Source organism: Mus caroli, chromosome 17, assembly GCF_900094665.2.
Source record: "Mus caroli chromosome 17, CAROLI_EIJ_v1.1, whole genome shotgun sequence".
Taxonomy (NCBI): domain Eukaryota; kingdom Metazoa; phylum Chordata; class Mammalia; order Rodentia; family Muridae; genus Mus; species Mus caroli.
In genome coordinates, this window is record NC_034586.1 from 4,800,858 (window position 1) to 4,823,029 (window position 22,172).

The 22,172-nt window shown below is 45.0% G+C and overlaps 1 protein-coding gene across 1 annotated transcript in view; it reads right to left on the reverse strand.

Moving 5' to 3' along the window:
- The window catches only part of Agpat4 (1-acylglycerol-3-phosphate O-acyltransferase 4), a 101,191-nt gene that overhangs the window by 64,591 nt on the left and 14,428 nt on the right, over positions 1–22,172 (reverse strand). Inside the window, exon 2 of the mRNA XM_021149365.2 lies at positions 2,707–2,966. Within this exon, the coding sequence (XP_021005024.1) occupies positions 2,707–2,884 (178 nt within the window). The 5' untranslated portion in view covers positions 2,885–2,966. The remainder of the gene's footprint in view (positions 1–2,706; positions 2,967–22,172) is intronic.

Here is a 22,172-nt window from a genome sequence, read left to right on the forward strand (position 1 = left end):
CTGCTGCCCTTCCAGAGTGGCTCAGGCTACAGGACCACCTACCTGGGAAGCAGACAGGTGGCTGTGTCTACCCACACTTTCCCCACAGGAAGCAACTGTGAGGCCTCCTGAGTAGCTCAGCCCACGGAGACACCTTGGAAGCAGGCCTACACCCCCAGCTTTGAACCCTGTGACCAGCTGGTCAGCCTGCCTGGAGTTGGATCTACTATCATGTATTCTGGGAGGGAGGCAAAGCTGTGGTAGGCACTATTCCATTGCTTGGAAGTTATCTATCCTTCCTTGAGCCTCTTGTCACCAGGGAGCAGCTAGGAAGCCCTCCGCAAGAAGACTGACAGTCCCCTTTCCCCATACCCCTACCCCCACTGAAATGTTCTGCAAGACACCTTTGTAGCTCAGACAGAGGCAGGGAACCATCCTGATCATCAGTATGGTTCTCACACACTAAAATGTACACAACCCTCAACTCTGACAGCTGCACACCACCTCATGTGTTTACTGACCCCAAAGCCAAGCATCACTACAGCCAGGGCAGTCAGAGAACCTGTTCCACTTAAATGCTGCATCCCAGAGAAATCCCACAAACCGCTGTAGTCTAAGTTCTGTGTCACTCACCCAAATTGCCAACATGTATTACAGCTACACAAGCAACTACTGTGCCAACCTCAGAACAAGGCCAACATAGCCTACTTGAGCTACATCTAGACACATAGTTACAAGAGTCTTTTTACTATGAAAGCCATCCTACATTAAAAAAGCTTCTATATGGGATGTGTAGCTAGGATCTGAAATGTTACCAGCCCAAAGGAGGAAAACAAGTGCAAAACAATGCAGGTGCCTGCTAGCCTGCTTGGTATACGTGTATCAGGATACTGGATATACCTCACAAATGTATATGATCAATGTGTCAATTAAAACTACATAGGACTGGATAAATGGCTCAGCTGTCAAGAAAGCATACTTTAGCTCTTGCAGAGGACTGGAGTTCAGTACCCAGCACCCGTGTCAGAAGGTTCACAGCCACCTGTAACTCTACTTCAGGGGAATCCGATGGCCTCTTCTGTCTTCTGTGGGCATCTATACTCATATGCACGCTCATGAGTGCACGCACGTATGCATGTGTGCATACACACACACACACACACACTCACACACACACACTGAAAAATAATAAAAATAAAGTTTACAAGTTAAGAATATAACGCTGGGCATGATAACCCATGGCCGGAATCCCAATGTTCAAAAGGCAGGGAAGGAGGATTACCAAGTTCAAAACTGGTTTGGACTACATAGTGGTCTTGAAAACCAAACCAAACCAAACCAAATCTGTACAGTCCTTGCTGTTTTAAGAAGCAGCACTTTTAAGTTTAATTTCAATGTTCTTTGTTTCAGAAAGATAATATATTTGTCTCTTTGTCATAATCGAAGGCCACAGAGGTACTTCCATTGCTTAGTTGGAATGAAAAACACTCTATTTTGAATACATTTTCGGCCACGTGTGGAACTAATAATGGAGCAGTGTTTTCCAGCTTAGGGAATAATTACCAGCTTCATCCTTATGGAGAGCAAACCTCACCACTAGATGTTGCAACAATGCACTGATGCCCTGCCTTCAACCGTAGAAGCTCTGGCCAAATGAGTTACATTTTAGACAGCTTAGCAGCTAAGCAGGTTTGTTAGATCATGTGAGCATCAGTTTCCTGGCTAGAATACTGTACTCCAATGATCTAATCTCGGCTGCCAACTTGAATAAATCTGGAATTAACTAAAAACCTAAGCAGCTGGGCACACCTGAATTTGTGCATGTATGTGTGTGTGTGTGTGTGTATATATATATATATATATATATATATATATATATATATATATATATATGGATATATATGCACACATACATACACACGTGTGTGTGTATGTATGTATGTATGTATGTATGTATAGATGTATATGTACATTTATTCACTCTATCAGTTCTGTTCCTCTAGGGACCCTGACAAACACAGCTACCATGTGGGTAATGAGCACTAGCACAGGATGCTGGGGCAGAGAGCCGAGTCTATCCCTTTTCCCTTACACCACCCTGTAGGGAATTTAGGATTCACTGCTTTGTCTCTTAGAACTGCATATATGTCCATGACGATCACAAAACAAGACAAGGGGAAAAAAACACAAGGAGGAGAGCAATATAGTATGATGCCATTTAGTTTTCAAAGATACATATATAGTTGACTCCCAGCACCGCAAACCAAACCAAACCAAAACTGCATGTGAATTGTATGTATCTACCTACAGACAGAGCGACAACATGCTGTACTACATGTGAATTGTATCTACCCACAGACCCGAGAGAGCACACTGGGCTTGGGTATACACCAGCCATAGATTCAGGATAACTAAGCAAGAATGGACCACTCACTTCTGAGAAGGAAATCAGGAGAAGCAGCTATATAGAAGGCATATTTACTGTCGCCAGTCCGTCCTTCATGGCTGCTCAGCTTTGTGCTATTGGCACTTCTCACTGGAAGGATAATTTTTTTTTTTTTTTTTTTTTATAGAGTAAGGACAAAAATGTGCATTTCAAATCTAAAGCAGAAAAGAGCGAGAGACAGCAGCCCGGCCCAGCGTGCCTGCCTAGCAAATGCCTATGAGGAGCCAGGGGCTGAGCCTCCCATCTGGGTTATAAGCAAACGTGAAGGGCATGGATCTTACGGCTGGAGACGCAGTAGCAGAGTCTGGCATTGATCTTTCGGAACAGCTGCTTGTTGATGGGCCAGATGACCAGTGTGCACAGCTGGATGGCGTTGACAATGAGCCCCGAGGCAATGAACACGTAGCAGAAGACCAGGTGACATAGAAACTGGGACTTCAGCAGCCCGATGAGGTCCATGGTGTGGGGATTCTCAAAAGAGATAAATCTGTATGGTGGGATAGTTCCAGAAGGGGGGAAGATCCGGGGCTCAGGAAAGTGTCTGAAACACACAAATGGTATACATTAGCAAAGGTGTGCTGTGCATTATACGAGAGAGAATGTACCTACGAGACGAATATACACTGGAAGTTAAAGGGTGACTAAGCTTTATTTATAGGCATCAACTCAGTAGGTCTTCCTGCTGAGCACAGTCTAGGCCTTATTAGAACAATTTTCCCTTAACCCTTCTGGCAGCCTCTGGGATCTTACCTTTATAACAGGTAAGGAACCAGGCCTGGGAAAGCAAAGCAACTGGACCAAGGTCTTCCAAGTGGCCATTCAAACCGTAGCCAACGTGGCATAAATTACCAGACTCACAGAGTGGCCACAGATATATATGTGTGTGTGTGTGTGTGTGTGTGTGTACATATATATGTATATAAACGTGTGTATTTATACATATATATGCATATATACACACATGTATACATATATACACATGTGTATACATATATATTGTGGTTTGAATATGCTTGGCCTGTGGGAAGTGGGACTTTGCATAGGAGGTGTGGCCTTGTTAGAGGAGGTGTGTCACTGTTAGAGGAAGTGTGTCACTGTAGGCGGGCTTTGGGGTCAAGCTCTACCCAGTAGGAAGAGAGCCTCCTCTTAGCTGTCTTAGGAAGAGGGTCTCTTCCTGGCTGCCTTTGGATCAAGATGTAGACCTCTCAGCTCCTTCTCCAGTACCATATTTGCCTAGACGGTGTCATGCTTCCCACCATGATGATAGTGTAGTAGACCTCTGAAATAATCCAGCCCCAATTAAATTGTCCTTTATAAAAGTTGCCTTGGTCCTGATGTCTGTTCACAGCAATGAAACCCTAAGACATGTATTTATGTATATATGTGTATGTGTGTATATACACACACATATATTCATGTGTGTGTGTGTATATATACACACACACACACATGAATATATGTGTGTGTATATACATATATACATATGTGTGTGTATATACATATATAACATATATATACACACACACATATATGTATATATATATTACATATTTGTGGAAGGACTTAATGAAGGGATTCAATGACTGGTCTGAGAGTTATCAATCAATGAGCCAGAGTACAAAGGCCAGAAAACTACTCTAAAACACCCGAGATACGTGCACCCACCCCATAACAGCTTTTAAATCAGAAACTGCCTACACAGAGAGGCCATACTCATGGTGCCACTAACCAGTGGCTCCAAATCTGGAACAAGGAACGAAACGACCTCACAGTTCAGCAGAGGGCCTTGGAAGAAAGGGTGGAGGCCGCTCGCTTCTCCTGGGAGCCAGGATGACTGAAGACCACCAAGAAAAGCCTCGAGCTAGAGGACAATCCTTCTCTTAGATGGCAGAGGTTAGAACTGTTATAATTTGTTATAATAACTGATCTGTATAGGTTCCCATCTATTAGTTTGTCCTCGGCTCCCATGAATCCCACAATTTGAGGCTTTTGTTTTTAAATGGAGTCTCATGTACCCCAGGCTGGTTTCAAGCTTGTTGTGTAGCCAAGAAAGACGACCCCGAACTGTTATGTGCCACAATGCCAGACTTATGCAGTTCTTGGGATCGAACCTAGGACTTCAGACATGCTAGGCAAGTACTCTACCCACTGAACTATTTTTTCAGAGCAAGGAATGGGGTGGTTCCCAGGCTGGGTGACCTACATAAGATCATGACAATCTAGAGTTGATTTCCCATTCACTCTCTTTTCTCTGCATCTGTTGAGGTTGCACCTAGGCTTGAGAGATGGGGAGGCTCGGACTTCTTTTCTGCAAAGCAGCTTACAAGTTTCCCAGAGGGCAAAAAAAGTTCAGAGTCACAAAGAGCACTCAGGGCGAAGAGATGGAAGCTGGGACTCGACCCTGAGATACCTGGGCTGGCTTTAAGATAGTTTTGACAGCCAGGCAGTGGTGGTACACGCCTTTAATTAATTCTCAGCACTCAGGAGGCGGAGAAAGGTGGATTTCTGTTGAATTTGAGGTCAGCCTGGTCTACAGAGTGAGTTCCAGGACAGCCAGGGCTACACAGAGAAACCCTGTCTCGAAAAACCAAAATAACAACGACCAAAACCAGACAAACAAACCCAACAACAAAAGGCATGGTGTTGACAATGAGGAAGGGCAGGAAAGGCACACTCATGCTTGCTAGGGATTTTGTGCAGGTGCTTGCAATCTGGTGCAATGCCCACCCCTTTCTGGAAAGAAAGAAAGGCACAGGGAGAGGTGGCCCAATCTCTTAGCCATCAGCTTGGCAGAGCAAACATGTCCATCCTCTGTGTCACAGGAGCTGGGGTCTGGCTGTAGGGTTGTGTACTGGCTAGTTTTGTGTCGGCTTGACACAGCAGACATAGCCATCCTCCGTGTCACAGGGGCTGGAGTCTGGCTGTCTGGGTTAAAATCTGTAATTGGCACACCTTGGCTCCTCCCACACTTTGCTCTCCTTCATTTCTAGCCTATGAAAACTCCCTCCATGCTTTCAACACACTCAGTCTCTCGTTCTCTATGTAATGACAGCACAGAACTGGCAGTTTGTTCCCCTTAAACTTGACTTTCGTGGCCTACAGCCTGTCAACATGGACAGTTTAATGTTGAACACTCCAGGAATTTAGTCGCTGTCCTTGCACCAGCTTCAAAACAATCTGACACAAGTATAATCCTTCCTTGGGTCCCAGGGGTCTAACATTTGTAAACATTTGACAAATCCTTTCTTTGCCTTGCAGACTGGACACTCAGAAAAGGAAGTCGGCTGTTAAGTGACGTGTGGGGATTAGATGCTACCTTCCTTAATGTGTCGGAGTGTGAGAAAGAGAAATTAAGTTTTCTTTTCCCACTGTTAATTTCCAAGGACATTACATCTCTGCTGGCATACTAGCCAGTGTCTGATATGGTGTTGGTTGATGTTAAGGGTGGTCATACATGTAGATGAGTCATAGAGGATGAGAGAGGCCTTAGCTTCTTTTGGTTGGGTTTTAATAACCAGGGCATCCATATAAACTCGGGAGTTTCCTTGGTAGCTTGGATTTACAGCTACAATCCACCTTGGCTTCTCCATTTTGGTCAAAAGTCTAAGGAAGATAATTTTTTTTAACCTCTATGGAACTTAAGCTGACTTCCCTAGCCTGAACAAGGTTCATCCACCAAAGACATGTTCTAGATGACACTTGGAACTCAGTGTGGGGCAGAGTGGAAGGTAGCAAGGTCATGGAAAAACTGCCCTTGGAAGAGAGTAATGCAGATCTCATGGAATTACTTAGATCTCTGGAGAGTTCTCCTCTCTTCTTTCCTGTCTTGACAGGTGAGCTTTGACTCTCACATGTGCCTGCCGTTGTGAGGATTCCTGTCACAAGGCCAGCACCAAAGCCAGGGAGAAGTTAGCAGCAAGCTCTAGACCCTGAAACTTTAGTAAAACCTCTTTTGTTGACACATAAACCAGCTTCTAGTATTGGATTATAAACATGGAAAATGAGTTAATACAGAGTTTATAAGTTTATATGTAAAACAAAAGCAAAAAAAAAAAAAAGTCAGGGAATCACCTGAAGAAGCAGGAGGAAGTGATCTGGGTTTGTTAAATCAGTTCACTGACTTTTAGTCTTAGGGTTCATATGAGAAAGAGAGAGAGAGAGAGAGAGAGTGAGGGGTGGGGGGAGAGAAGGCTAAATCATTTAGAGCGGTGGGAGAAGACGGTATCAATGCTAATTCCAGATAGTAGCTTGGGGGACCAGCCATTCTGAGAGAAGAAGAACTTTCTCTTCTAACGTGGCAATTAGCCAATGCTACATCAAGCTGAGATAAGATGGCATAAATATCTGAGCAGAGATGAAAATAGCTAGGGAGAAAACATTGTAAAATTCTTTGCTTATTTTTCTTTCAGCTTGGACACCCTTAGGATATTGTGTGGACAATCATTCCATCAAAGCCACTGTGATAGTGCATTATCATATGAGGCAAAGGCAGGATGAATCATATGCTATTTCTGAGAATATTCAAGCGGTAAGTTATTGAGTTCAGAGATCAACATATAACTATGAAGCTATTGCAAAGTTCTAACTTTGTAAGTAAAGAGAAATGTTCCCTGACCCCTTTCTCCCTCTCTCCCCTTCTCTGCCCCCCTCTCTCTATGTGCTCCTGTCCCTCCCCTCCCTCCCTCCCTCCCTCCCTCCCTCCCTCCCTCTGTCTCTACTCCCTTCCCAACTCCCCTTCCCATGCCCTAAATAAACTCTATTCCATACTATATCCATCCTATGGCTGGTACCTCAGGGGTGAGCGATGCCTCAGCATGGGCCCACAGAGGCACCCTTTCCACCTTACCATACCTCTATCAAACATATCCTTGGCTCTTTCTCTTTTTTTATATAAAACACAATAGTGGTTTCCCTCCTCAGCCATCAGTTTCCCCAAATGTGAGTCAGTATGAGACAGTTGTGAGAAGAGATATGATGATAGATGATGGGTAGGTAGATAGGTGATGGGTAGGTAGATAGGTGATGGGTAGGTAGATAGGTGATGGGTAGGTAGATAGGTGATGGGTAGGTAGATAGGNTGATGGGTAGGTAGATAGGTGATGGGTAGGTAGATAGGTGATGGGTAGGTAGATAGGTGATGGGTAGGTAGATAGGTGATGGGTAGGTAGATAGGTGATGGGTAGGTAGAGAGGTGATGGGTAGGTAGATAGGTGATGGGTAGATGATAAATAGACATGATAGATATAGAAATAAATTCATAATAGATAAATAATTTATAAATCAAGGATTGGTAGATATAGATTGATGATAGGTGATAGTAGGTAAATGATAGGTGATACAAGGTAAGTAGGTAACTGAATAGATATATAGATGATAGGTAATAGCTAGAGATGACAGAGATAGACAGATAGATAGATAGATAGATAGATAGATAGATAGATAGATAGATAGATAGATAGATAGAGATAGAACTCACCTCTGCCTCTATGTTTCATCCACAGCCATCCATTCATTAACGGTGGCTTGACTGGTGGAAGAGTCACAGCTTAGACCTGCATTTTACTGGTTTTGTCTGCCATGAAAATGAGACCTGTCTCATGGGAACGGAACTTGACTGACCCCTATCCCAGCTCTTGAAGGCTGATGTGGCCAGTGGCAAGTGTGTAGGGTAAAGGAGAGAGGTCTGCCTGTCTGTGTGGGAGGGAAAGCATACTGCTTACTGAGAAGAAAGAAAGGAGAGATCACCCAGCAATCAGTGACAAGGGAAATGCTGGAATGGGAAGGAGCTGGGGCCACTGAGAACCCAAGTCCCACAGTGTGCTTCAGACACTGTGGTACAATGGTGAGTGTTCAGGTTACCAGAGACCAATAGCTGAGCCTAGAAGCTCAGACACAAGTCCGAGCTCAGCCACTCCTCTGTGAAATCAGAATGGTGCCATCTGATCCAGGTACTTGGGAGGGGTGAAGAGAATAACACATCTGAGATACTCGCACGAGGCCTACAAGGAGGAGGTCCTCTCACTTCTGAGAACATAAGCAGACAAGAAGGGAGCGGCTGAGAGACAGAAGTAGGGTGTTCCTGGGGAAGCTGTGGGCTGTGGATAGACTGTCTTCCTACTTACTGTTTATTTAGATGCTGGCGTCTCCTCAGTGTGCCCATCCCCCACACTTTCCTTCTCGTCTGTGCTTCCTGGTAGGGACTTGGGATGGGACACGATGGACCTCCGAAACTCAAATGACCAGGCTGGTGAGGTAGCACTTGCTGTCTTGCTGTTCCCACAGAAGACCGGGCTCAATTCCCAGCACACACACTGTGGCTCACAGCATCTGCAACTCCCATTCTAGAGATTCTCGTGCCCTGTTCTGGCCTCTGTGGGCACTGTGTACCCATGGCACACACACACACACACACACACACACACACACACGCGCGCGCGCGCGCACATGCAAAATACCCAGGCACGTAAAATAAAAGTAAATAAAATTTTATAAAATTCCCATGACTTCATCTCCTTCATGAGCTGATAATCTTACACTAAAGCACAAAGCAACAGAAAGCACCAAATTGCTGGATTCCTCAAGTAGCGTGTCTAACACAGCTTCCAGGCACTGAGCTACACGCATGGATACGTACACATACGTACATGCACGTATACACACACACACACACACACACATGAACTTTATACTCTTGGCAAGGGTTATGGATGTTAATTAAAGAAGGTAGTTTCTTTGGCTGAGGGTCTACATTGATGGAGAAACAGGGAGACTCCACCCAGGACAGTCTGAACTGTGCTAGTCTCTAAATGGAGACACAGCCTAAACAAATAGGAAACCTATGTCTTCATACCTATGATGAAGGCATGAGGACAATCATACTCAGGAAGAGAGGCTGAGTCAAAAATGGGATCAGTGGATATGTTTCATTTTTGAATCATCTATCTATCTATCTATCTATCTATCTATCTATCTATCTACCTACCTACCCACCTATGTACCTACCTACCTATCTAACCCAGAACACGGGAGGAAGAGGCAGGTGGATCTGTGAGTTCAAGGCCAGCCTGGTCTACTAAGCAAGTTCCAGGACAACAAGAGTTACACAGAGAAACCCTGTGTCAAAAGCAAAAAACAAATCTTGCTGAATTTTCCATGCCAACTTAGCACCACCTAAGAACCTGGAGTCTCCAAATATAGCCCAGGGTACAAAACACACCAAGAGAGAACACGGAAACTGACGGCCACACTCCAAACAAAGCGTGCTTGGTTGTTAACTATAATGCCCCATTCTAAAGGAACTGAGGCACAGTGGGACTTGCACGGGAGTGCAAACCCACACAGCTTCTTTGCAAGTAAGCACAAGGCAGGGCGCTAAGCATCTTCTTACCACTTGATTGATGGATGAGGCCAACCACCAGTGATCCAACTCAAGGAGAAAGAAGACTCACTTTCCTATAGCAGATATCTAGGAAAAGGATCCATTTTCACTATATTAAATGATAATGACTATATATAATGTACAGAATTATACATAACTACAATTCTGAAATCTCATATATTCTGAATGAACACTGAAGGCATAGCCAGATTGTTAACAGCAGATGACTTTATATAGATATACAATGCACCCCATATATCTGTACTCACATACTACATGAATGTATACATCAAACACACCTCACATCCCACATATGTGTACATGCTTATGCCCCCCCACGCACACGCACACACACCATACTCTCACATGCCAGCCTGCCTGGAGCCTGGCCCAAGGCAACCACCTCAGGGAGAAATGGGCAAAGGTAAGTTCTCAGATCCTTCTCAACACCCTCCTGCAGAGGCCCTCAAGGAGGCCCAAGTGACCAGATAAATGAGAGCAAGCTCAGCTTCGGGCGGGGCTGGGGGTGGGGGGGCTGGCAATGACAGTCACAGCTAAAGAGGGGACAGTTGACAAATCCAGTTTCTAGGTCAGTGTCTGTGGTCTGTGGGGCAGAGGACAGCCAGGGGCAGTGGGAAGGAGACTGGCATTGGCCTGGGAGAAATGACTGAGGTTGTTTTCGGGTAGAGAACATTCTGACCACTGGGTACACTCCAGTTGGATGAATTCAGCCATTCTGAACAAAGATGGCAAGAAATGTGTGCAACCCCAAGCAAGCCACTTAGCACATTGCCCTGACAAACAGGCTAAGTTTAGGTCGGCGAGTTTCTGCAGCGATGTTGGCCCAAGAACCAAAACAAAACCAGAGAGAAAGCATTCTAGACTGAATGTAACCGTCCATAGGACCATCTTGAACCAAAATATTCCTCAATTAAAATATCATCATTGTCTAATGGTCTGGCAGATGCTTATATAAAATTAGCTTATTTTAAAATTTCATAGACCAGGACTCTGTCCAAGTTCTCTGCATGGTACACGATGTCCATTTAAGAATGCCAAACCCTGGAGCTCATGAATCACTCGGAACTTCATCATGTCCTCTAATGAACAGCCCTTCATCCTTCTAATTATGGGGCAGTGAAAACCTAAGACACAGAAAATATATATCTATGTTTATATTTAATAGTTCTGAGCAGCTTACAGGAGAAAAACAAATATGCAGAGCTTTATATCCAAGGAAACGAAAACTCAGAAAAACAGATGAATAACAGGAGAAAAAATAGAGATAGAAACATTGCCTTGCTTTTTATTACAGGGACATGGTGGGGGCAGGATGGGGAAGAGAGGGAAAAGAGAGGTAAGGAGGGAGAGGGAAGGAGGGAGAGAGAGGAAGAGAGGGAGGGAAAGAGGGAGGGAGGGAGGGAGGGAGGGAGAGAGAGAGAGGGAGAGAGAATATGGATATGCATATGGCGGTCAGAGGACGAGTCTGTGAGATGATTCTCTATCCTTTATATCCTTCTAAGCATGGTCAAGTTGGCCAGGTTTGTATGACAATCACCTCTATCAGGTAACTACCCCTTAGACCCTTTCTCACTCTCTCTCTCTTCCCTCCCTCCCTCTTCTTCTCCTTCTCCCTCTCCCTCTCTCTCTTTCAAGGGTCTCACACTACATCCAAGAACACACTAAGTAGTGCCTGACTGGCTTCAAGCATAGAGAATCTTCGTGCCTCAGCCTCCCTTTAGCAGGGATTACAGCTGCACAGCAGGTAAAGGAAACCCAGTTAAACACTCTCTGGCCAACTTCTCCTGGTGAAATCTCCTGGCTCTAAATAGGAGCCAGTGGGGTCAGACAGGTACAACAAACGGACCATACTCTGCCATTGTCACGTTGTCACACCAGGCAAGAGGAATCCTCTGACTGCATATGAACAGATTTCCATAGACTAGCTAAAGTGTGAAGGTAGCATGGGGGGAGGGTCAGATGTGGAGCCACATTTGAACCAGGCTTTGTGCTTTTATTTATTTATTTATTTATTTTTTAATTAGGTAATTTCCTCAATTACATTTCCAATGCTATCCAAAAAGTCCCCAATACACTCCCCCCCCCAGTCCCCCACCCACCCACCCCCTCCCCTTGGCCCTGGCATTCCCCTGTACTGGGGCATATAAAGTTGGCAAGTCCAATGGGCCTCTCTTTCCAGTGATGGCCTACTAGGCCATCTTTTGATACAAATGCAGCTAGAGACAAGAGCTCTGGGGTACTGGTTAGTTCATAATAATGATCCACCTATGGGGTTGCAGTTCCCTTTAGCTCCTTGGGTACTTTCTCTAGCTCCTCCATTGGGGGCCCTGTGATCCATCCAATAGCTGACTGTGAGCATCTACTTCTGTGTTTGCTAGGCCCCTGCATTGTCTCACAAGAGACAGCTATATCTGGGTCCTTTCAGCAAAATCTTGCTAGTGTATGCAATGGTGTCAGCGTTTGGAAGCTGATTATGGGATGGATCCCTGAATATGGCAGTCTTTAGATGGTCCATCCTTTCTTCACAGCTCCAAACTTTATCTCTGTAACTCTTTCCATGGGTGTTTTGTTCCCAATTCCAAGAAGGGGCACAGTGTCCACACTTGTGTGCTTTTAATCACTGCAACACTCCCTGTAAATAATGAATGGGACCCCTCCCACCATGAACATCTTCAACATTACAGGACCACGCCCACCCATGAACGCCTTCAGCATCCCAGATTTTTCCATCACCTGGTTGTGTGTCTGAGAGTGGGATAATGGTGAGTTTTTGAGCTACTGCCCTTGCCACTCAGTCCCAGAGCATCCTGGACGTGCTGTCCTTCCAGACAGGATTCTCATGGTCTTCGATGACAACCCTGCTCTCCCTACATCACTGAGCGCTTGAAGGTGCTGACCGTAATGTTTACACCCAGCCTGGGGAAGCCATTTGGCTGGTCTCATCGCCAACAACTATTTTAAAAGATGCCCAATTAAAAGTATAAAATACACAGTGTCTGGGACCTGTGGAGGCCAGATGTCCATGTCTGAATATACATGCCTTATTTTCCCAGATAGTCTTGCACTGAGCCAGAAGCCCCTGCTTAGCTAGACTGGCCAGTGAGACCCCGGGTTCCCCCTTCTCCAGCCTTCTGGAGCTAGGGTTATAGGCATGTGCTACCATGCTCACCTTTTGATATGGATGTTCAACTCAGGTTCATTACCCACTGAGCCAACTCCCAAGCCTGGGCAAGGCATATATTTTTTTTAAAGTATGTGGAGTTCATGAAAGATTAGAGGAAAAAATTAATAAGTTCCCATAGCATAAAAGCAAAACCTGAAATTTAGAAAGGAAAATTCACCTTCTAAATGGATGGCCATTTCCTCGTTTCTGCCTTGCATGAGATGATTTCGGCTAATAAACGAAACATTTCAAATACTGAAGGGGACCAGCACAAATATTGAACTTGAACTAAACATGGGTGTTCAGTTCATCATGACAACCACCATGTAGTAGTGCCGTTAGTGGGTACGCCATAAGCCTGCGATGGTGGGAACACGAAGGAGACTGAGGAACATGAAAAGTAGTCACGCCCCCCACCAGGGGCTGTCAAAGTGAGGAAGTGGACTGACCATCCTATCGTGGGGTCTAGAGAAGTAGGCCATGAGATGGTATTGCCATTTGGTACTGAAAACAAAGCACTTGATTCACTTCACCAACGACCTTCATGTCTACCTCTGCTATCACTGAGATGCCATGGCCCAGCCCAGCAGCCTTGCTGGAGGTCACTGCTGTCCTTCCCACGTGGTCCTCCATACAGCTGCACATGGGCACATTCCTGGAGTGCCCCACTGCTAATGGAGTTAGCATCAGTGACAGACAGGGCTCAGTACAATCAGGCAGGACACACCCTAGCCTCACCCCTGCTATAGACAGCCTTCCTCTCTTCCTTCACATCTGCCTCCCTACAACTTCCCAAATGACTTAACTATAGGATAAGCAGCCTATGAAAATCTAAATACAAAATGCATCAAACTCCCAGCATCTCTCCAGGAAATTGTTTCACGCACAGCATCATTAAAAGTATTGTATAAGATTACCTCCCGACCGTGTGCAAAGAACACGAGACACACAAGAATTTCAAGTTTAGACTTGGGTCCAATATCTGAAACATCCCATCATGTATATGCAAATATCTCCAAAACCAAAATATAAGTCCAAAACTTTTGCTGTCTCAACTATTTCAGCCAAAGGATTTTTATTTATTTATTTATTTATTTATTTATTTATTTATTTTGGTTTTTCGAGACAGGGTTTCTCTGTGTAGCCCTGGCTGTCCTGGAGCTCACTTTGTAGACCAGGCTGGCTTCGAACTCAGAAATCCGCCTGCCTCTGCCTCCCGAGTGCTGGGATTAAAGGCGTGCGCCACCACGCCTGCTAGCCAAAGGATTCTTAACTCAGGTCTTTTTCTTACTAATCTTTCCTCTTGTGCCTCTGATCATCAGTTTGGCTTTGTAAGATTTTCCCTCATCTTGTCCTAAAATTAAGACTTAGGGAAAAATTCAAAACTTTGCTGGGAATTTCTGTGAATTTATTTTATCATCTAGTATTTTTTTAATGATTTTATTGCATGTGTGTGGGCGTTTTGCCTCTATCTATGTCTGTGTATCACATATGCCTGATACCCAAAGAAGCCAGAAGAGGGCTTCAGAAGGCCTGGAGCTGGAGTTACAGACAGTTATGAGTGGTCACGTGGGTGCTGGGAATCAAACCTGGATCTTCTGCAAGAGCAGCCAGTGCTCTTAAATGCGGAGCCATGTCTCTAGCCCATTTTTTATGACTATAGAGAAAGGCATTAACCACAATCCTTTTGGTTCTCTGTAATTTTTAAAATCAGATTCTAAGGCCAAACACAGACATGCACTGCTGCTTTGTGATAGACAAGAAAACTGGACACTGGGGGAGACAACCTCAGCCACCAGAGGTAGACAAACCAGTCAGTCCCCTCTGTACCTTGTAAAGCTAGTGGGTTTGCACATTGCCTCCTTCTGAACTGGTCCCACCTATCCAGTCTGTCTGGGCCAAATACTCTATTAGGACTGCAGTGTCACACAGGATAAAGCATCTATGGCCACATGGCATGGCTGAAAACCAACAGAGATGGTCAGCCATATATACAGGGCCCAACTTGCAGCCCTGTGGAAATCCTCTCAGACCTGAAGTGAAAGGAACCACAGCTCAGAGGCAGATGGCAAAACCACATAGGCACAAACCAATAGGCTTTAGGAAAATGCCCCCAGAAAGCATTAAGCAGAGGCCTATTTTGAGTTGCCGTGTGCTACCTGGGAGCCTAGGACTGGGCTTTGTGTAGGGGTAAATAAGTGCAGAGAAGAAACGAATACCTAGAGTCAGAGCATGTGAACTTGACTCTTGGCCTTCTGCGCCAAATCTTAGCTTCCTCACCCGTCAGCAGAAAATACTGACCTCCCATGCCCCTAAGAGTAGTCCAGGCTGGGCAGAAGCTCTGTGGGCAAACTGCGGATGCCCTACTGTAAGTCCTAGTTTCATGGCTCAGAAAATGAGGTCTGGGGCCATTTGTCCACATGGTCCTCGTGTTTGGGTTTGTGGAAATGAACATGCACTTGTCCTGGGGTGACAGATAACCAGACAGAGAATCAGAGGAAAGTTCAGTGACACAGGAGCTCGTCTTCAGTGGATGATCCAGGGATGCTCTGTCCAGAAAGGCTAGTTCAGAGGGAATAGGCATTTATTTCCTTTCTGCATCTCAGATACCAGTAACTAGGCTCTTCTCTCTCCCTGTCCCTGTCTGTGAGGTGCCCTTGACTCTTGAATTCTTGAGAGACTGCCAGTACCAATCTTTATTTTCTGTTAAAGACAGTGGGGTCAGTGGGAAATCAATATAACTACCTTTAAAAAAAATTTTTTTTTTGCTTTGATTTTCATATACAGGGATGTCAAATGAACCCAGGCCATTTCCCTGAGAAGACTCTAGCATAATGGATCTGAAGAGTCTGACTAGATCACAAATGCACTTAGGTGCTTCTCTGACATGAATCATTTATTAGAGACAGAAATGCTGGCTGTGAGTGCCCGAAATAAGTTGACTTACAGTACCCTTGTTTCTAGACAGCTCTGAAACATAGCCACAAGCGCATCAAAGCACTCAGGTCTGAAAAATGCTTTGGGGTCACTGTGGACTGGCAGTTCCTCGAAAAGCTTCATTAATACCAATAGCGATGACGAAGCCTGAAGCAGGACCTTCACATTCCCTGCCCTTTCTTCAGTCCTACAGTTCAGGAGCCATACAGACACTTCATGAAGCGGTGATGATATACCAGCTCCTAAGAGGAGCCCAGGATGGGGTTCCTAAGGTACACATTCATTCATTCATTCATTCATTCATAAGTTTATTCATTCACAGTAGGTTGTCTTTGGAATTTCATTCATTAAGTTAAAAGATTCATTGATAAAGATGAATTTATCTTCTTTATAAGGTAGGAAACATCCTGATGAGACACATTATCTTGTTTACTACCTTCAAAAGAAAGAAATCAGTAAAACCAAATCAAACAAAATTCATCGATTTGGGCCCCAAAGATGGAGCACTTTGCCACCAAGCCAGACAACCTGAGTTAACTCTGGAGACACACACAGTGGAAGGAGAGGACCACTTCTGCAAGTGGTCCTCTGACCTCCACATATGCCATATGGTGTTCCTCTATGTAATGTGCACGCACACACACTAAATATAACTTAAAAATTTTAAAATTGATTTGGATGGTTGCTTTATACATGTATTACATTAGACTTCTGGTTCTAATGGGGCCCTTCTTGGGGTTTGCAGAGGCTGGACATGGCATCCAACAACCTAAAATGTTTACAGGTCATATGTCCAGCCTGCGGCCTGGACAGACTCCCACCCCTTTCACCTCTCACAGAACACAGGGATCCTCAATAAATGTTAATTAGATCCCAATTTCTAGATGATTTAATGTAATTCAATTTCCGTGCAGAACACTGAATTTCCAAAGAACCTAAAAGCAACAGCAGGGATAAATGGACCCTTCCGTTCCCCTCGCTACTGCAGGGAGCACATGGCAGAGGCCTCCTCACAGAGCCTGCTTCCTAAGGCCAGCAGACAAACCCACAGGATTAGCTTCAGTCCAGGCACACCTTGCAGGTGGCATAAAGAGCCTCTTCATGACAGGGCAAAGGTATCAAGCCATATATCAAACATACTCAACTGTGGCTCACATAAAAGCAAATGAGCTACTTAAACCCCAGTGGGGTGCTGCACTCAGATACTAGGTGGAGGAAGGAACTTACAGCTGACAGATTCTCCCTTTGAAAAAGAGTTTTTCATTAAAATACAAGTAGATCTGGTGAAAGCAAAGGATTCAGTACTATTTGTGGGAGTCATTTACCAAGTCATGAAATTATCCCCGTTATTATGGTAATCCACACACACTAGGGAACTTGCAAAGCTCTGAGTTAAGATACCAGAATCTACCTGGAGCACGCTAACCACAAGACTTTGCTTGTCGTTCACCAGATAACCCATTGCAGAGGAGGCTTTGTTTTTAAAACATGGCTACAATCTTGCGATTAAGTACTGTTTAAGTAGTTGAACCATTCTTTCTTTAACCATGATATCCAACTGTCCACGTGGCAGTCACACTAGGCTAGCTGAATTACTACACCCTCGCTGTTTTGTCATTGTGTATTTAAGCTTTCCTTCTCCTTTCCCTTTCTTTGATGAGACAACTTTGCCTTACAGCCCAGGATAACTTGGAACTCACTATGGAGCCCAGGCTGGTCCTAGGATCCTTCGGCTTCAGTCCTGAACGGAAAAGAATGCACTTCCTTATCCAGCCTTGTTTTCGATTTTTGTTTTTCAAGAATATATAATGAAGTGGTCAACATTATGGACATAAAGGTGTTCTTTCCCCTGATTTCTGGGCTTTGTCTTTCAAGTCTGTAGGTTTGAAAAACAATCATTTGAAAGTGTCCAGTGAACACAGTCCAATTCCTCTTTATGATAATGTAACTGTTCTCCTGGTTACTGGCAACAATCGTGAATGCCTGCTGTCTTCATACTTTGAAACTTGTATCTTGTGTTTCAATTACTTTTTGTTCTGTTCTTTGAGACAATGTCTCCAAATGTAGCCTGGGCTGGCCTTGAACTCTGAATTCTCATGCTCTTTTAATCTCTTGCCTCCTTAACACAGGGAGGCAGAGGCAGAGAAGCAGGATGATATCTTTGAATTCAAGGCCAGCCTGGTCTACATAGTGAGTTCCAAGACAGCCAGAGTTGCAGAAAGAGACCCTGTCTCAAAAATCACAAGCCAAGTTCTTTGTATTTTATACCTATAACATTTAAAGTGAACATTTTCCAGTTTGTTAGCTTTTATTTAAGGCTCTAGGGGAGCTTTAACCCATTATGAAGTAAAAAGGATGCTGTTTTTTGTTTGGTTTCAGGACCTGGAGGTGAGGGACTGAGGTCTATACTTTACACACCAAAGCAGACCTGACCTCCAGGTTCTTCCAGCATCCCTCAGTTCCTACCTGGCATTCCCTGCCCCAACCCTGAACTTTCCAGCACAGGGGCTGGCTGCCCTTCCCCAGAGGCCTTTCCCCACCCCGAAACTTTCCCGAAGCAACTTCCCTGGCCTTGGTCCTTGGGGCCAGTGAACTTCCCCACTGAAGAGCAGCTTTCCAATAAACCTGCCTTTAATATAATCTAATCTGGTTTAAATTGGCCCTTTTCACCAGCAGCAGAAAAATAACCTATTGTTTTTCACCATGTTTAAGCATAGAAAGCTATTCTTTCACTCTGATTTCTCAGCCTGCAGAAAAACAACAACAACAAAAACAAACAAACAAACAAACAAAAAAACCGAGGAAACAGTCACTTTTCTAACCTTCTTTTCCCAAAGTTTGACCCTGTTTTCTGTTTTTGTTTTTTTTTTTGTTTTGTTTTTTTTGATTTTTCGAGACAGGGTTTCTCTGTATAGCCCTGGCTGTCCTGAACTCACTTTGTAGACCAGGGTGGCCTCGAACTCAGAAATCCACCTGCCTCTGCCTCCTGAGTGCTGGGATTAAAGGCGTGCGCCACCACGCCCGGCTGTTTTCTGTTTTTAAATTTTCACCTACCCAGCTCCGGTTGTTTTGGATGTTTTGTGTGCGCGTGGGCACACGTGTGTGGGGATTCCTGCGGGACCCGAGGCTGATGTTGGGAATTAGCATTGTTGTGCCTCCACCTTATTCAATGAGCAAGGTTCCTCAATCCAACCCAGGGCTTTCCCCTACCTAGCTGGCTCAGGGGATCCCCAGTCTCCGTGATCCCCATGGGTCACCACACACGTACCACATTTGCACGGATTCTGAGGCTCCAAAATGAGGTCCTTATACTCACACACGAAGTGACCTAACCACTGAGTCATCTCCACAGCCCGTCTAGTATTTTAATACTAGAACAGTCTTTAGAAGGATTTCAGTAAAATCTCTTCCCATGTTGGTGAATATTTCCTTTCTCCCCCACTGCTTCAGGCTTCGCCTCATCCCGATATGCACAGCTCCAACTTTACCACACATTAACAATTTCCTCTTTAAAAAGCCACACTCCAGGGGATCTTGCATATTAATGAGCTCACTCATTTCCTCCTTCTTGCTTCTCTCTGTTCCCCAATTAATTTTCCAAGATTACCTATCATTTAGTTAATATATTTAAATTTTTAAGGCTCAAAGATTTACAGTGACTTTAAAAATATTTACTAAGGCCAGGCATGGTGGCGCACGCCTTTAATCCCAGCACTTGGTAGACAGAGACAGGCGGATTTCTGAGTTCGAGGCCAGCCTGGTCTACAAAGTGAGTTCCAGGACAGCCAGGGCTACACAGAGAAACCCTGTCTCACAAAACCAAAATAACTAAATAAATTAATAATATTTTTTTAAAAATTACTAGGTTTGTGTGTGCGTGCACGTGTGTGGTGCACCATATCCATGCAGTCCCTGCAGGAGTAAGAAGACGGCATTGGGTCCCCTGGAACTGATGTCACAGGTGGTTGGGAACTGCCATATGGGTGCTGAGAACCAAATCCAGGTCCTCTGCAGGAGAAGCCAGTGCTTTTACTGATGAGCCTCATCCCCTCACAATGCATGAGCAGGTTTACAGCCATCACTTGGCAAATGATCGCTTTGTGATTTGTTATTCCGGGTTTATTCACATGTACATTTTGCAGGTAAAGAATGAAGGCCCAGAGAAGTTCTCTGACTTGATTTCTTTGAGTCTGTCTGTCCTTCAACCTCCCAGACCCTTGCTTCCCCTTTCATCCTTCCTCCTGACCTGACTCACAAAACCACTGAGAAGACAGACCAAGACGTGGAAATACCGCGGATGGTTAAAGTTACGTATGTCTGCACCCACAAGCAATCCACTCAACTAACATCTGTGAGTACCTACTGTGTGCTTGACAGCACTCCCCTGCTCCCAGTAACAGAACTGAGGGTCAAAGGACAGGTGAAAAGGCTTCTTCCCGAACCCCGGGCACAGTCTCATTTGTCGTCTCAGTGGTGTGATTTAGCAAATCCTGAGGTTTATTGGGAGGACTTAGAACTTCCTCTCCTAAGCCTTGGCCCTGAGCCCTGTGCTAATAGGAATTTCATTAAAGATCATTGCCCAATGGTCAGAATGAAAGCAGCACTGAGCTCAGTGCTGAAAGCGAGCCTGTTCTGGCTGCAGTTCCTGCTCTTCTCGGAACTCCATTCCTAAGAAAGCAAATTCTGGCAGCTTCGAGACTCTAGAAACACAGATGACCATAGCTCACAAACTTCTCAGGTGGTAGAGCATACCACAGGCCACAAGGCTAAAACAGCTGATATCACATATCATCTATAGATGTCCTAGGGCTCCAATGGGAAGGTGGTTCAGAAGTGTACTTGCCACCTAGGCATGAGGCTCTGAGTTCACAGCCCCAGCACTCACATAGGAAGCAGACACAGTGGTGTGTGCCTGCAGTCCCAGTGCTGGGGAGGAGAACACAGGTCTCCAGAGCTGCTGGCCACTCAGCCTGGTGTGATGAACATGCCTCAGGATCACTGAGAGTCCCTGTCTCAAGAAATTAAGGTTGAGAAGCAAGCAAAGAAAGAAAAATGGCTGATGTCAACCACATGCACACATGTGTACACACATGCACACACCCCTTGCTCTTTTGGTCTTATAGAAGACAAGCCATAAGCACAGGTGGCTTAGGTCCACATGGAGAAGTGGGCAGTGTGGTTTAGCATGTTAGTTTAACAAAGCAAATGAATGAAGCCTCGTGCAGAAAGACCCAAGGGAATTCTAGTTACCAGGAAGAAGGCATCCATCCTTAGCCATGACATAGCAAGAGCCCTGGTGGATGTCAACACTGTCAAAAGCATCTTTGGGTGGTAAAATGGACCATCCTACACTCATACCACCTCTGTGAAACTGGAGCAGAAACAAACATCGATCCAACGTCACCCTGACCCCAAGTACAGCCAGCAGGAGGGAAAGGCCGTGGTAACATCACGGCAACTCTGCAGCCAGTCTACCAAAGAGTGAGCCAAGCAGAGGCCTGTGTGCCAAGCAGCAATTGCCTCCATTGAGAAAACCCAGGCTTGGCAAGATGTCTCGAAGGAAAACTTGGCCAGGTCACACACAGGACTGTTTCCCTTCACGGAAGGCCACTCTGAAAACCTGAGATTAAATTCTCTTCCATCCCCCACGGTAAAAGTGGTGATCACAAATGAATGCAATGGGTGACGGTATTCACCAGACTCACGAGGGTACAACCCACAAGACACTCATGACTCAGTTATGTGAAGGAAAAGGCAGGGAGGAAGCTGCCTTCTGATGGCCAAAGTCACTGGAGTCAGCTCCCTGGGGCCAGTGATGGTGGCCCACAGCAGACACGGAGGAAGCATGGGTTAAGAACGGGGGTAAATAACCGAGAAGAAATGTGTTCAGATATACTGGCTAGGAGCTGAATTGGCCCCCAAGTAGAAGTTAGGAGCTGATGTCCCCTTTTCCAGTTTTACATCTAGAAGACTCCCCACTTCCCCAGAGGTCAACCTATAAGCTGTTGAGTATTTGGGAACAGTGTCATACGTATAATGTCAGCACCCAAGAAATAAAGGCAGGAGGAGCAATAGGTCAAGACCATCTTTAACTACGTAAAAAGTTCAAGACCAGCCTGGACTATATGAGACCCCAACTCACAAGCCAATAAGGTACAACAACAAAAACAACTACGTAAAAAGTTCAAGACCAGCCTGGACTATATGAGACCCCAACTCACAAGCCAATAAGGTACAACAACAAAAAC